Below are 13,317 nucleotides of genomic sequence, written 5' to 3'. Positions count from 1 at the left end.
ATTTTGGTATGCTAAGGTACAGATCAAAGTTCAGGACATCAGAACTAAACCCAGCCCAGAGCTCACGTCATTATTATTGTACACACCCATGATTCCTTTGCGGAATTTATGGGTTCTGCTTGACCCACTCAACACCCTTCTTGATGTTCTTAGCGAGGTCAGCGACGCAGGCGTCGAGGAGCTTCTGCTCGTGGTCGGTGATCTTGCCAACGGGGTGGATCTTCTCAACACCGTTGGGGCCGAGCTCGACGTTGGTGGAGAAGTACTCGCAGCCCTGGTCCTTGAACAGAGGAGAGTCGACAAAGGTGGGCTCGATGACGTTCTTCTGGCCCTGGGCAGCCTTGAGGAGCGACTCGGCGAAGCGGGCACCGGCCATGGCCATGGAGAGAGTGGCAGAGCCAGCTCCGTCCTTGGCCTGGACAACCTCGTCACCACCGAACTGGACGCGCTTGATGTACTCGGCGAGCTGCTCGCCCTCGAGGTTGTATCCGGACTGGGACAGGAGGGGAACGATGGTAGCGCCGGAGTGGCCACCGATGACGGTGATGTTCTCGGTGGCGGGGTCGGTGTTCTTGAGCTGGGAGATGAAGCGCGAGGCACGGACAACGTCGAGGGTGGTGACACCGAAGAGGCGCTTGGGGTTGTAGACGCCCTTGGACTTGAAGACCTCGGCGGTGATGGGGACGGTGGAGTTGACCTGAAATGTCAGATTCTGCGTGGTGTTATTGTAATTGAGTCAACGTACGGGGTTGGAGATGATCAAGATGTTGGCCTCGGGGGCGTGGTCGGCACAGGCCTTAGCCAAGTCGCGGACAATGGAGGCGTTGGTGTTGAACAAGTCTGCCGGTGTTAGACGTGTCGGCAGTATCAATGACTTGTGTGCTCACCATCACGGGTCATGCCGGGCTTGCGGGGAACACCAGCGGGGATGACGACGATCTCAGCACCCTTGAGGGCGTCTGCGAGACCTGAGGGAGTGGCCTCATGACCGGTAACCTTGTCGAGTATCAGTAGACGGTTCGCGCATGGCTTCGGAGGGTTGGCGTACCTCGCTCTTGGTGTTGATGTGGCCAATGTCGGCAGCGACACCTGAATGAAGTCAGAATTGAATGTCGTATATGCAATTGAGTGAGCTTACCGGGAGCTAGACGGATGTCGTAGAGGGAGAGCTTGCTAACCCTGGGGTTGAGCTTGAGCAGCAGGGACAATGGCTGACCAATACCACCAGCGGCGCCGAGAACGGTGACCTTGGAGTTCTACAGTGTATGCAGTTAGCATCTTATGCTTGGATTGTCCCAAAGGCGCTGCATTGAAGCACTGAACCGCCCCACCACAAAACATCGCGGGTTCCGGGAATAGGCCTACCTGGCGGGCCGAGGCCGAGAAGCAGCGGCGCTGGGCCTGGAAGAAAGCTTGCCTGGCAGCGAACATGATGTCTGTGAGAGGCGTGGAGGAGATGGAGACTGGGTTGGACGGGTGGAGAGGTGGTGGTGCAAGAATGCTGCGGAGGTTTTGCGAATCTTGACGGTCAGTGCTTCTTCGGCTGGGCGTCGGAGCTACGGCTGACGGCCGCTCGCAGACCTCTCCCCTCCCGCGATGCTTGATCCCAAGTCTGCCACAATTGCATTCACATACGCTAATACGATGGGCATTTTCAATTCGCACTCGTTCACTCGTTCAGACAGATCGACAGCTGCGTCCATGTGCCCGGAGACTTTCACCACTCACAGCCACACGCATCGCATCGCTTCAGCTTACTCCAATCGCAGTTCATCGCAAGTCCTCCGTAGCACTATACACTGTCCCTGTATGTCTTACCACGCTACCAGACCAATGGCATTCCGTAGCGGTGAGTCGAAGAAGCTAAAAGTGATGTGTCGTAGAGTAGTCCCGAATTAAAGCCACGCCTTGACTCACTGTGGCAGTGCATGCAGTAGGTACACTATATACTGCGTGCTCAGGACCTCGATTTTGACCATCATCAGTCGGCAACAGCAATAACGCGACTATCGTGGCTTCCTCGGTGACAGAAAGCACGGACCTACGCGACATCCTTGAGAACGCAATGGCAAACACAGACCAAGTCCAATCTTCAGTTCCCGAACTCCAAGCAGCATTTGGTTCAATACTCCTCGCTCGCCCAACACCAGCAGCGCCTACTCCTGCAGAGCCACCCTCCTACATCGTAGGACGCGGTTGTTCTGGCAGAGGCATTCCCCCATGGTCTCTGGACAGGGTTCAGCTACCCAAGTGGACCGGCGCATTCAAGCTGTTCGACTTCCCACGCGAACTTCGAGACAGGATCTTCCACTACGTCGTCTACCGCCCAGAAGGCATATACTACAATGCGCACCGCAATCCAGACCTGAAGGATATCGGACCATGCGAAGACGCTATCAACCTTTTCCTCGTTTCCAGGCAGGTCTACCATGAGGCGATGCAAGCGTTCGGGCGGTCCAACACTATTGCGCTATCTGCCAAGTACAGCCCGCGAGAAGGACTTCACAAGCCACTCAGCGGCTTGCTTCGTCTATTCCCTGATCGTGCTGCTGCTACGGCAACGAAGATAAGGCACTTGTATCATGATACGGTACCCCGACCGTATGGCAGGTACGGCATTGCGCCGAGTCATAACAGTCTGTTCGATGGCGGCGATGGTACCGGTCATTTTCGCAAGCGTCAGCAACCCGGAGAGACTTTCCTGGAGATATTGCGGGATGCGCATACCCTCACGCAGCACTTCCCTAAGCTGAGCACCTTCGAAGCGGCTTGGGAGGTCGGCCCTGGTTTCTACGAGTACCCAATACCAGAATGTGTCGTGCGTGACATCGCGACATTCTTGTACAAGGGCGGCAGCCATGAAGAGGCTGTAGACATGTGGTTGCATCTCATGAGGGGCTGGATGCAGGGGGCTAACGTAGTCCCGCTGGCATGCATCTGGTTTGAGTGTCGAGGATTCGGTGCTGATGGGTTTGGTGAGGACATGGATTACGCTGCGAACGAAGCGTACCAGAAGGTCGTAAAGGAGCTGCAGAATAGGGAGGACATTGAGGCTAGTGGGGCGTTGTGGCTCGAAGAGATGGAGGAAGCGAGCAGGAGTAGGAAAAAGAAGGGCAAGGGAAAGACGACGCGGAAGTGAACGCCGTCGATACAGACAGGAGCCTGGCTCACTGAAACCAATTGCTAGAACCTATAGAGCACAGCATGTGTCATACTAATTTCCCAGTGACATCAGCGGGACTGAGAAAGCAACAGGTAATGTCGTTCGGATTCCTTCATCCAACTCACTTATCAACAACCTCCACTCCTGTAGAGGACATGTTGTTCTCTACTCCACGTACGCTAGGGTAAATCGGCATCGAGCGAGCAGCTCGATGAGGGGAAGCGATAGCTTTTGTACTCTTCCGTATATCATGCGACTCCTTCAATAGTTGAATCTTGACCCACCGCCACTGATAGGAGTATGACCTGTGGTGAGTGGGACCTTCTGCTTGAGGAAAGCATGTTCCGGTCAGCTGTAGGCGCTATGATGGTCGCACAGCATGCTTGCCCCATCTCTCGCCAATCCCGCCTCATTAGTGGCTGAAACCACACTCCGTCATGTACCAGAAGCGCACGCAGGAATAGCGGTGTTCTTGGGGGTGTGAGCTGTTTAGTGCGGAGACGGCTGGGGAACTTCTAATGTGGCTTTTGGGGGCGCGCCTCAATTCAAGTACACAAATCTGGGGATTCAGGAACGCGCAATAAGCCCGAGGAAAGTCCTTTTTCTCCGAAGTCATCACGAACGATTGCCGTAGACCCCTATTTGCATGGCGCCAGCGGATCGTTTTCCGTCGGGGAGAGCGTAAAAGGGCTTCCGGGAAAGATCGTAGGCTAGCACCTAATATCGCCTAGCACAGTCTCGTCCGACATCACAGTGCAGCTTCAGGCCCTTCCATTCACGCTTCTCCGCACTACAGAGTCTGACGGATCCGCCAGAACCGAGTCACCTCACACACTTCGCACCAGCGGTTTCGCGGGTCCACTTCCCACCCGGCGAACATTCTACCGCCAGCATAAGAACGCTCGTGCTCCCCCCGAGTTTCCCCAAAGAAAGCCGCGAGTCAATTTTCGACATCCTTAGTCCATGCACGTTTTGAGCTCAGACTACGAAAATTTCCCAGCGGATTGCGATTTCTTGACAACACGAATCAAATCTTTTACCGCCTCTTTTACTCAACGTTTTTCCCCATCATCATATGCGTAAAGTATATATGTAAACCCGACTGGCCTAGCGACATATACTCTTTCCTGAGCGACAAACTTCCACAGCGACATTTTTCTTCTCTTGATCATTGACAAGCTTCATTCCATAGCGACACTTCCTGAGCGACTTCTTTGCCCAGCGACTCCAGTTCCTGAGCGACATTCCACTGCGACATACCGACCACTTCCCAAGCAATCCAATCGCCAAACTCAACAACACACACCAAGATGTCTTGCACCCAAACAACTCAACCATTCCGCTTCCTGGACCTGCCCGGAGAAATCAGGAATAACATCTACGACCTGCTGCTATGCTCCTGGGAAGATGAACCCGAGCAAGACCCCAGCATGAGCAGCAAGCTGAGCCGCCGCAGCCCAAGCAACCCTTCACCATCGCTCCTCCGCGCCAACAAGCAGATCTACGCCGAAGCGTCAGACTACATGATTAAGCGCAACCAATTCGTCCGCATCACATGCCGAGGTCTGGACTCCCGCAACCTGTTCCTCGGCGAAGGCATCCCCGTCATAACAACCGATGCACGCAAAGTAAGCGTATTCGACGGCCACGTCATGCACATCACGCTATCCAAGCCCGCGTTCACGCCATCGCCATTCCAGTTCTCCGAGTTCGAGATCATGATGCTCCGGTCAGATCTGCCGAAACTATGCGAGCAGCTCGACATCGAAACCGTTATGGCAGATGCCAACTCCACGACCACAGAACACGCCTCCATCAACGCCACTATCCGTCTCAACTACGCGCAAACCCGTTTCTTCACCCCGAAGATCCAAGAGCGCCTGCTAGAGCCCATTGCGACATGTCTGCGCGGCATACCCAACCTGCGTATCTCCGGTTTCGTTGATCCCGCCCTCGCACACAGCGTGCGCACACAGGTTGCGCAACCCCGTTGGACAGACCCGGAGTCCACAATCGAAGAAATCGGCACCGGCGTCGACGTCGGGAAGCGCCAATGGCAACAATCCAATTTCTACGCAGCCTCCGAATCCTGGGGCTACGCCATGCGCACGCTGGAGCGCATGCGCCACTCCTCCTCATGGGCGGGGCTGCAAAAAGCCGGCGGCGAGGATTTCGTTAATAAAACCGCTGATCTCTATTTCACCCTCAACCTCTTCCACGCACAATTCCTGCAAGTCGACATGGCGAATGACGCATCTCAAGGGCCCCTTGTGCAGCGTAATGGCCGTGTTGCGATTGGCCATTTGCGCAAGTGCGAGACGGCTGCTGCGCGGTTTGCGCAGCATGCGGGTGCGACGTGGACGCCGAGTAATGCACAGAGCGCTAAGATGCTGTACAGGCATGCGAGGTGTTTGAGGTTGATGCGCGATGAGAAGAGTAGTGTTAAGGCGGTTACGTTGATTGAAGAGGCGGCTGCGCTGCAGCCGACGGATTTGGCGATCAGGGATGAGAAGGATGCTGTGTTGACTTGGGAGGCTGAACTTGAGGAGGCGAGGAGAGTGAGTGCGGAGCAGAACCAGCAGTCACAACAAAATGAGAGGAGGGGGGTTTGGTCGTCGATCTGGGGTGCAGTCACGGAGCTGGCTTCATGAGTTTGGTACAGCCTGTTCTGTTTAGTTTTGATACCCAATATCTATTCGTTCTTTGGCTGGGCGAGTTTGCTGCCAGCTGCACACAACTTCACGTATGCCTTCCACATTATGCGTGTGTTTAATCGTCGCCGGTAATGCAAGAGTTGGGATCTGCGTTGGATGTCGTGTGAGTGCTGATCAGTAGTCGTGGTATCGGACCGCTGTCAGCTGGACAGCTGGTAAATCGCTCATCGGAACATCGAGGCGGTAGGCTGCTGTTCAGTCAAACAAACGAGAAGGTACCGCCCAAGGCAAAGCGATGACGTCGATGCCAGACGCATACACATGCTCGAGCTGACCGGACTTTGAAAACATGTGAACGTTGGCACTAACCACAATGGACCGCTAGCCTGCGACCGGGAGACGTATAAATACATCCTCTGAGTGCTCACTTTCTCTTTCTCTTCATCCACACCCGAGCTCTTTTTCTCGAAAAAGAAAACACTTATCTCCCATGAGAAGGAGTGACTCCAAAATGACTTTATGATAGGGTTATGTCCGCGGCTCTTTCGCGTTCTCGGATGTCTACCAAAATACTCAGATTGACTGTTCATGGCTGGACTTCAACTCTGCTCTTCCCGCCAAAATATGATTCGAAAAGAAGAATGTTCTGAGAGCAGACCACAAAAGCCTCATGATCGTTGGACTCTTCGCTTTCCTCCTTCCGCACACATAGAACTTCTCAAAAGTCTAAAAAGCGATTCAAGCCTTCTACATGGTTTCACACCATCATGAAACCAAATACACCGCTTTTCCTCTGGAATAACATTATCAAGATGCCATGGCTGAGATCTTTGGCGGCTTTCCAGTCATCCATAAGAAAACGGCCCGCGAGCTATGTTGTCGCGCTGGGTCGGTGTATAAAGCTATTCTTTGCTACTTGCAGACTTGTGTTCTTTCATCCTCAAGCTGGATACGACTTTACAAAAGATAGCATAATAGACTTCTATGTTGTCTTCTGCTGCTAGTGGAGCTTCCAAAAAATCGCTTTTCTTTTTTCCGATGTGTCCAGCACCAGAAGAATTTCCAATCCAAATGTTGTTCAAAAGCTCGAGTTCGGACCACGATGTTCTACAAAATTACGATCTGTACGTGCTATGTGTGAGTTGGACTCCTCGTCGTTTAAAATGTCACTGGATCCATCCAGTGAGACAAGTACGGAGATTGATTTCGCGGGTTATGATATCACTATACCTCTCCCGGGAGGTTTTCAACGACCGAGTGGTGAGAGTAATGCGTTCAAAAATGAAGTCGAGTATGTTTATGGTCTTTTGTCCTTTGCAGATCTTTGCACGAAACGACCATGAGCTCTTGCAGTTGCAACCAGATTTCCGCGCTACTGGAGTGCCCGCGTATATAGTTTCCTGGCTTTCCACTTCTCTTTACTTCCACACAAGACATTACCATTTATTACTTTTACCAAAAGGAGTACCGTTCAAGACGATGGCGTGCTGAGGCCGAAAGTCTTTAAAAGTCCAGCTAGACGCTTCATGATCACAGTCACGACAGTGATCAAAACTTACATACTATTGGGACATGTGCGAGAAGATCTCCGCTTCTTCCACTCACAAAAATGTCCGTCCAAGGAGTGATGACTGCGGCATTGAGTCGATATAAAACCTCGGCTTTTACTACCTCGTCGCTCTTCCACTCCACAATCTCCAGGTTCCGGCGTTCAAAAGTTGAACCTATCCATGAAATGGGAGTGTTCCTGTAGAGGTGAACTAATACTCCAAAATCACGAGAAATGTCTGCGGTCCCCCCGCTGTTCGAAACAGATGTTGAGTGGAATGATGTGTGCTTCTCGAGAGCACATTGATTTCTACCCCATTACTCAAACTGCAAAGATAGAGATGGCATGATTGGGAGTTCCTGCAAATCTCTTAGCATCCAGTTTTCATTTTCCAAATAGCAGCTCTTTGATCACATGGACGTCTTTTCCAGAAGCATGAAAGAAAGAACCACCGACCCGACTCATGTGTGCGCTGTTCTTTCGGGCCAAGAGCAAGTATACAAACCTCTGAGACTTCGTGAGGGTCTTCCTTTATACACTCACTCCGTGGAGTTACACCAAAACCTGAATTTCATGAAACATGACTGCTGTTGCGAGTCGAGGATTCTAAAAGGACTGTTCCGCTGTTCGATGTTCGACCGTGGTCCTGCTCTGATCATGTCTTAGTCTGAACTCCAGACCCCTCAGCATTGCGGGGTCGCCACTTTGGCTGCAGCGGTGTAGTCGTTATAAATACTCCAGCTTCTGTGCATTTCTACTCTCTTCCTTCACATATTCTCTTCGTTGGCCTCCAAAAAACGAGATGGCATATTCCATGGTGGTTTCTGCGAGAAGAAAACCGAAATGCGACAAAGATGACTCATGTCTGTGGAAGATCCGGATATTCATCACAACGAATCGCCATGTCTGCTTCTCGAAAACGAAATGTTCGTTTTAACCTTTTCGTCCAAATCGAGGAAAGTAAATGCGATGTTTAAGGTCGCGAAGGATTTGCAAGAGTTCAGCATAGCAATAGCTGTTACTTACCCACATGGTAATTTGTTCTCCGAGGACGACTAAAAAGCGGGTTGGTCAGCTTGCATGTGTGTGATTCCTTTTCTGACTAAGGGCATGTGGCTATATAAGTCTCTGGGTTTTCTTCAATATGTTCTTCTGTACGCTCGCTTTATGACGTGGTACCAAAAAAGAGGACGACGAAGGCCATGTCTGCCGTGAGAGTCGAGGGGATTCAAAATCATGCCCCTTTGGTTCGAGGTTCGGAAGTGGTCTGGTGGTTGACGATGTGTTGGCCTGGTCTGTACTGATGTCTGTTTGCCTCGGTTTTGTCGATTCTAAGCTGGTGACTCGCAAAGAACGTCAAAGCTTTGGAGCCAGTGCCATGTCCTCAAGTTTGGTCTTCTGACCCCTCAGCTTTGCGGGGTCGCCACTTCCCTGGTGATGATGATACTCAGCAGCAGCTGTAGGCGCCGAAAGCAGCCACCTCGACGGCGCACCCAAACTGTGGAGCCAATACGACGATGGCGTAGGATCGTTAGCCTCTCGTGAAGTCGGGTGCTAGCGGGCAGATCCTGATTGCTGGCTCAAGCTTCCGTTACCACGCTATGTCCCACCACGATGCGAGTTGCATAATGTCGTCCATATGTGCATGAGGATGTTGACGTTGTAGACGTGATAGCTACCCGGCGGATTGCATCATGAATGATAGAAAGCAGCTGGTAGGATTCAATCCATATCGGCTATCCGGCTGTGGCGCGTAAGCGACCGTAGTCTGTCCCGAATCAGCCATCAGCAACGTACGACGATGTGGTTTTGCTGTAGCCATAACAACAGCAGGAAGATGCAGACAAGATCACTGCATACATGCGGCATTTCCAGGTCTTATCGCACAACCGGAAGGGCTAGGATGGCGCGCATCGACGGTGTTTTGCAGCGAACCCCGGTAAAGCGTCGTCATTGTTTCGTTGCACTGGCCTCAACCCTGTCGCCAGCCTCGCGACCCGCCAACGCCTCCAAAGATTCTGCATCAACACCAGCATGCCAATGTTCAGATAAGGACGGCGCGTCGTCCTAGTACCCCTCGTATCCTTGGACTACCTGTCTCGCCACTTGGAAGACTGCCGATCATCCGAGTAAGTCGGATGCGGCGTTGGGTCGCGGTGAGGGCCCTGCGGTGATCCCGTCGCTCGTTACTTCACGATTTACGACTAGACTCGGTTCTCCTTGGCAGCTTGCGACGCCCTTTCCTCAAACACCCAAGCACGCCCGCCGTGCATTCTCTGCACTCAACAAGTCGACGTCGTTTCCATGGGCTCCTGCTGCGCTAGCATCGCATTCCAGCGCCCTACCTGAGCCCATTGAGCCCCCACTGTCGCTTCAGACGCTTCCGGAAATTTGCCGACTCACATACTCGCCGAGGAAGGTGCGCTCGACGCTGCACTCCTCTAATATCAACACGGCAGGCACGACTCTCGTTGTACTGCGGCCTCCACCCATAGATGCGACTGCGCTCCTCCCCAGACCGAAGCCCCGAGCATAACCATCCCGAATCGACTGCCGACAATTCACCCGCACCACTTCCGGAACATGTGGATAGACTCGACGCTCAGACTGAAGGATTGCTAGTGAATGCGCAGGGCGGGATGAAAGAGAACAGGCCCAGGAACCACACAGACGTGCCTTCACAACGAATGGCGACCCACCCTCTCGCTATATCCGAATCTCTCACCACCGCACGACCACACATGGCGCACCCAAAAGCAGACTCCACCATGGGCGCTTTAGTGAAAGACAGCCCACCGCACACCATGGTCGCGGACCACAACAAGAAATGGCGCCACCGGCTTCGCTCTCCATGGGCATGTTCGCCCTGCACTCTCTTGACGACATTGGCGGCCTTTGTTGCCATGTTCCTCATGGCCCAGTCATTCTTGACGCGGCAATTAGACGTCAAAGGTTGTGGCATGTCCTACATGCGGCCCAGCTATAAGAGATACAACGACTTCGACACCGAACACACGCGCTTCGCAAGCAAATACTCGCTGTATCTATACCGGGAAGGTAGCTTGGATGAGGATACCAGGGCATGTGCTTCGTCTCGTGCGAAGTGATAAACGCTGACATCATATAGGTCAAGGGCGTGCCAGTGCTCTTCGTCCCTGGAAACGCTGGAAGCTACAAACAAGTACGCTCCCTCGCCGCCGAAGCCGCATACCACTACCACAACACCGTCCAACACGATGCCGACGCCAGCAAGGCAGGGAAGAGGCCACTAGACTTCTTCTCGGTCGACTTCAATGAAGACATCACGGCGTTTCACGGCCAAACTTTGCTCGACCAGGCCGAGTACCTCAACGATGCCATCACATACATATTATCCCTATATCACACCCCGGGCAAGTTTCTACGCGACTCTAGCCTGCCCGACCCAACTTCGGTCATTGTTGTCGGACATTCCATGGGTGGTGTGGTCGCGCGTACCATGCTCACCATGCCCAACTACCAGGCCAACTCGATAAATACCATTATAACGCTCGCCGCGCCACATGCTCGGCCTCCAGTATCTTTTGATGGAGATATTGTCCGCACCTATAAGGGTGTCAATGAATACTGGAGAAACGCATACTCGCAGAAATGGGCCATCGACAACCCGCTTTGGCACGTCACGCTCATCTCGATAGCAGGAGGAAGCTTGGATACTATGATCTCTTCAGATTACGCCAGCATCGAGTCACTGGTACCCGAGACCCATGGCTTCACCGTCTTCTCCACGTCGATGCCAAATGTTTGGACAGGCATTGATCACCTAGCGATCACCTGGTGTGACCAGCATAGGAAGGCGGTTGTACGTGCTTTGTACGAGGTCATCGATGTGTCACGCGCGACGCAGACTGTACCACGGGCTGAGCGCATGCGCGGTTTCAAGAGGTGGTTCTTGACAGGATTGGAGGACATTGCTGAGAAGACTCTTCCTCAGAAAGAAGCCAAAACACTTCTCACGCTCGAAGAGAACAGCGCCATTATCGCAGAAGGTGAAAAGCTGGTGCTCAGAAGTCTTGGGAAGTCCAAGCAACGGCCAAATGCACACCTCATCCCGGTGCCGCCCCAAGCTGCGGGTAGGAAGTTTACGCTTCTTACCAACGAACAACTCGACCATCCTGGAGATCACGGCTTGCTTGAGGTGCTGTTCTGCAGCGTATTCCCATCGCAGCCTGGCCAGTCGACTACACTCTTCTCGATGAACATGGATCTCTCCGGTGATAGTGTCGGTGCCACACGACTTGCTTGCAAGAATGCTGCGTCGGATGTGATCGCCCTCCCTGCGTCGACGCGCCACTCCACCTATCCCTTCAAGATGGACGAACGACCATTCTCCTACCTTCAATACGACATCGAAGATCTCGCAGAGCATCAATTCGTGGCCGTGGTTGACAAGGCTGGAGAGCGTAGTACAGGCTGGGTAGTTGCCGAATTCAGCGCCGCCTCTGAATCTCAGATCACCGTTGATATGGGCTTGCAGCACCTTTTGACCACTGGACTGTCTCTCAGACTTCCAGCACAACGTCCATTGGTCACGGACATCAAGATCCCGGCTCTGCACTCTGCACTTTTAGCATACAACATCCACATCGGCAAGCAGTCCTGCGACGCGGGAGAGCTCTTTGCCCCTCTATTGCGACAGTACGTAACCGACATCTACGAAAGCAAGTTCTTCGTCAACGTCAGGGATGCCAGCATCAACCTCCATGGTGTATCGCCATACATGCCACCTGCTCTTCACGCGAAACAGCCTTCCAATGGACTATCACTACAGATCTGGTCTGACCCGACTTGCGACAGCAGCGTCGAGATCAATCTCAATGTGGACATCCTGGGCAGTTTCGGGAAACTCTGGATGCGCTACCGCATCGTCTTCGCCGCATTTCCACTACTGGTCGTTGCTTTGGTTCTGCGCCAACAGTTCAGAACGTACGATAACACTGGCGTCTTCATGAGCTTTACACAGGGGCTCAATGAGTGTTTGAAGAGCTCGCTGCCACTAGCCCTATCCGCGCTCACCTTCCTGTCGATTACTCTAGCAGGCGCTCAACAGCAATCAAAACAATGGTCTCTGGGTGGTAAGACCACTAACACGACATCACTGCTGCACACCGCAAGCAACGAATTGCTTCTCGGCTCGGACGACACCTTCTTCTGGTTCCTCGTCCCACTGTTCGGTCTGATGTGTATCGGCGTTTGTGTGGCTATCAACTATGCTGTACTTTTGTTGGAACTCCTGTTCGCCTTCTTGTACTCTGTTGTCATATCTGCCAGACTCCGAAGGGATGAAGCAAAGAGATCGCCATCAGCTTTTGCCGTGACATCAAATCGACAGCGCGTAATCACCACGTTGATCCTACTGTCACTGGTCTCGACAGTGATACCCTACCACTTCGCTTACGTTGTGCTCTGCCTGGTGCAGCTCGCAACTAGCGTCCGCGCTTTCCGATTGGCGACAGAATCCAGTCTCGACTCAAACTACAACTTCTATAACTACGCCCACTCAATTTTCATCCTAATGCTCTGGATACTACCCATCAATCTTCCGGTGTTGGTGGTCTGGATACGCAACCTGGCTGTTCATTGGATGACACCCTTTTCGTCGCACCACAACATCCTCTCAATCATGCCGTTTATCCTGCTTGTCGAAACACTCAGCACCGGCCGCATGGTCCCTCGCGCCGAGTTCCGCGTCTCGATCCTCACAAACATCCTGCTCTTCTCGATCGGCGCATATGCCGCTGTCTATGGCGTGACCTACGCATACGTTCTACACCACCTAGCCAACATACTATGTGCCTGGCTAGTCGCCATCCACTTCGACCCATCAACATGGTCATCAAGAAGAACAAGCCACCCCACAGAAAGCAGAACCCCCGATAGCGAGACGAAGAAACGACCATGACAGTAGCGAT

The 13,317-nt window shown here is 52.9% G+C and overlaps 4 protein-coding genes across 4 annotated transcripts; 3 read left to right on the top strand and 1 right to left on the bottom strand.

Annotated features, from left to right (window-relative positions):
• Positions 1–106: 106 nt before the first annotated feature.
• On the bottom strand, positions 107–1,431 carry MDH1 (Malate dehydrogenase, cytoplasmic; the record flags this gene model as incomplete). The annotated part of the gene is made up of 6 exons (XM_051437314.1): positions 107–697; positions 746–840; positions 888–996; positions 1,049–1,089; positions 1,139–1,256; positions 1,366–1,431. 6 exons carry the CDS (start codon positions 1,429–1,431, stop codon positions 107–109), a joined length of 1,020 nt encoding a protein of 339 aa, XP_051289060.1.
• A 634-nt stretch (positions 1,432–2,065) lies between these two features.
• J4E90_007782 (uncharacterized protein) lies at positions 2,066–3,139 on the top strand (the record flags this gene model as incomplete). Its single annotated transcript, XM_051437313.1, has 1 exon — positions 2,066–3,139. One exon carries the CDS (start codon positions 2,066–2,068, stop codon positions 3,137–3,139), a length of 1,074 nt encoding a protein of 357 aa, XP_051289059.1.
• Positions 3,140–4,473: 1,334 nt separating this feature from the next.
• Positions 4,474–5,814, top strand: J4E90_007781 (uncharacterized protein; the record flags this gene model as incomplete). Its single annotated transcript, XM_051437312.1, has 1 exon — positions 4,474–5,814. The coding sequence occupies one exon, from the start codon at positions 4,474–4,476 to the stop codon at positions 5,812–5,814; it is 1,341 nt and encodes a 446-aa protein (XP_051289058.1).
• A 4,047-nt stretch (positions 5,815–9,861) lies between these two features.
• BST1 (GPI inositol deacylase) lies at positions 9,862–13,307 on the top strand (the record flags this gene model as incomplete). Its single annotated transcript, XM_051437311.1, has 2 exons — positions 9,862–10,446; positions 10,494–13,307. The coding sequence occupies 2 exons, from the start codon at positions 9,862–9,864 to the stop codon at positions 13,305–13,307; spliced, it is 3,399 nt and encodes a 1,132-aa protein (XP_051289057.1).
• Between the last annotated feature and the right edge of the window lie 10 nt (positions 13,308–13,317).

This window comes from Alternaria incomplexa (genome assembly GCF_024043165.1).
Source record: "Alternaria incomplexa strain BMP 0042 chromosome Unknown scaffold_11, whole genome shotgun sequence".
NCBI classification, from domain to species: domain Eukaryota; kingdom Fungi; phylum Ascomycota; class Dothideomycetes; order Pleosporales; family Pleosporaceae; genus Alternaria; species Alternaria incomplexa.
The sequence above is the reverse complement of the archived record's forward strand: the minus strand, read 5'-3'. Positions and strand labels throughout refer to the sequence as shown.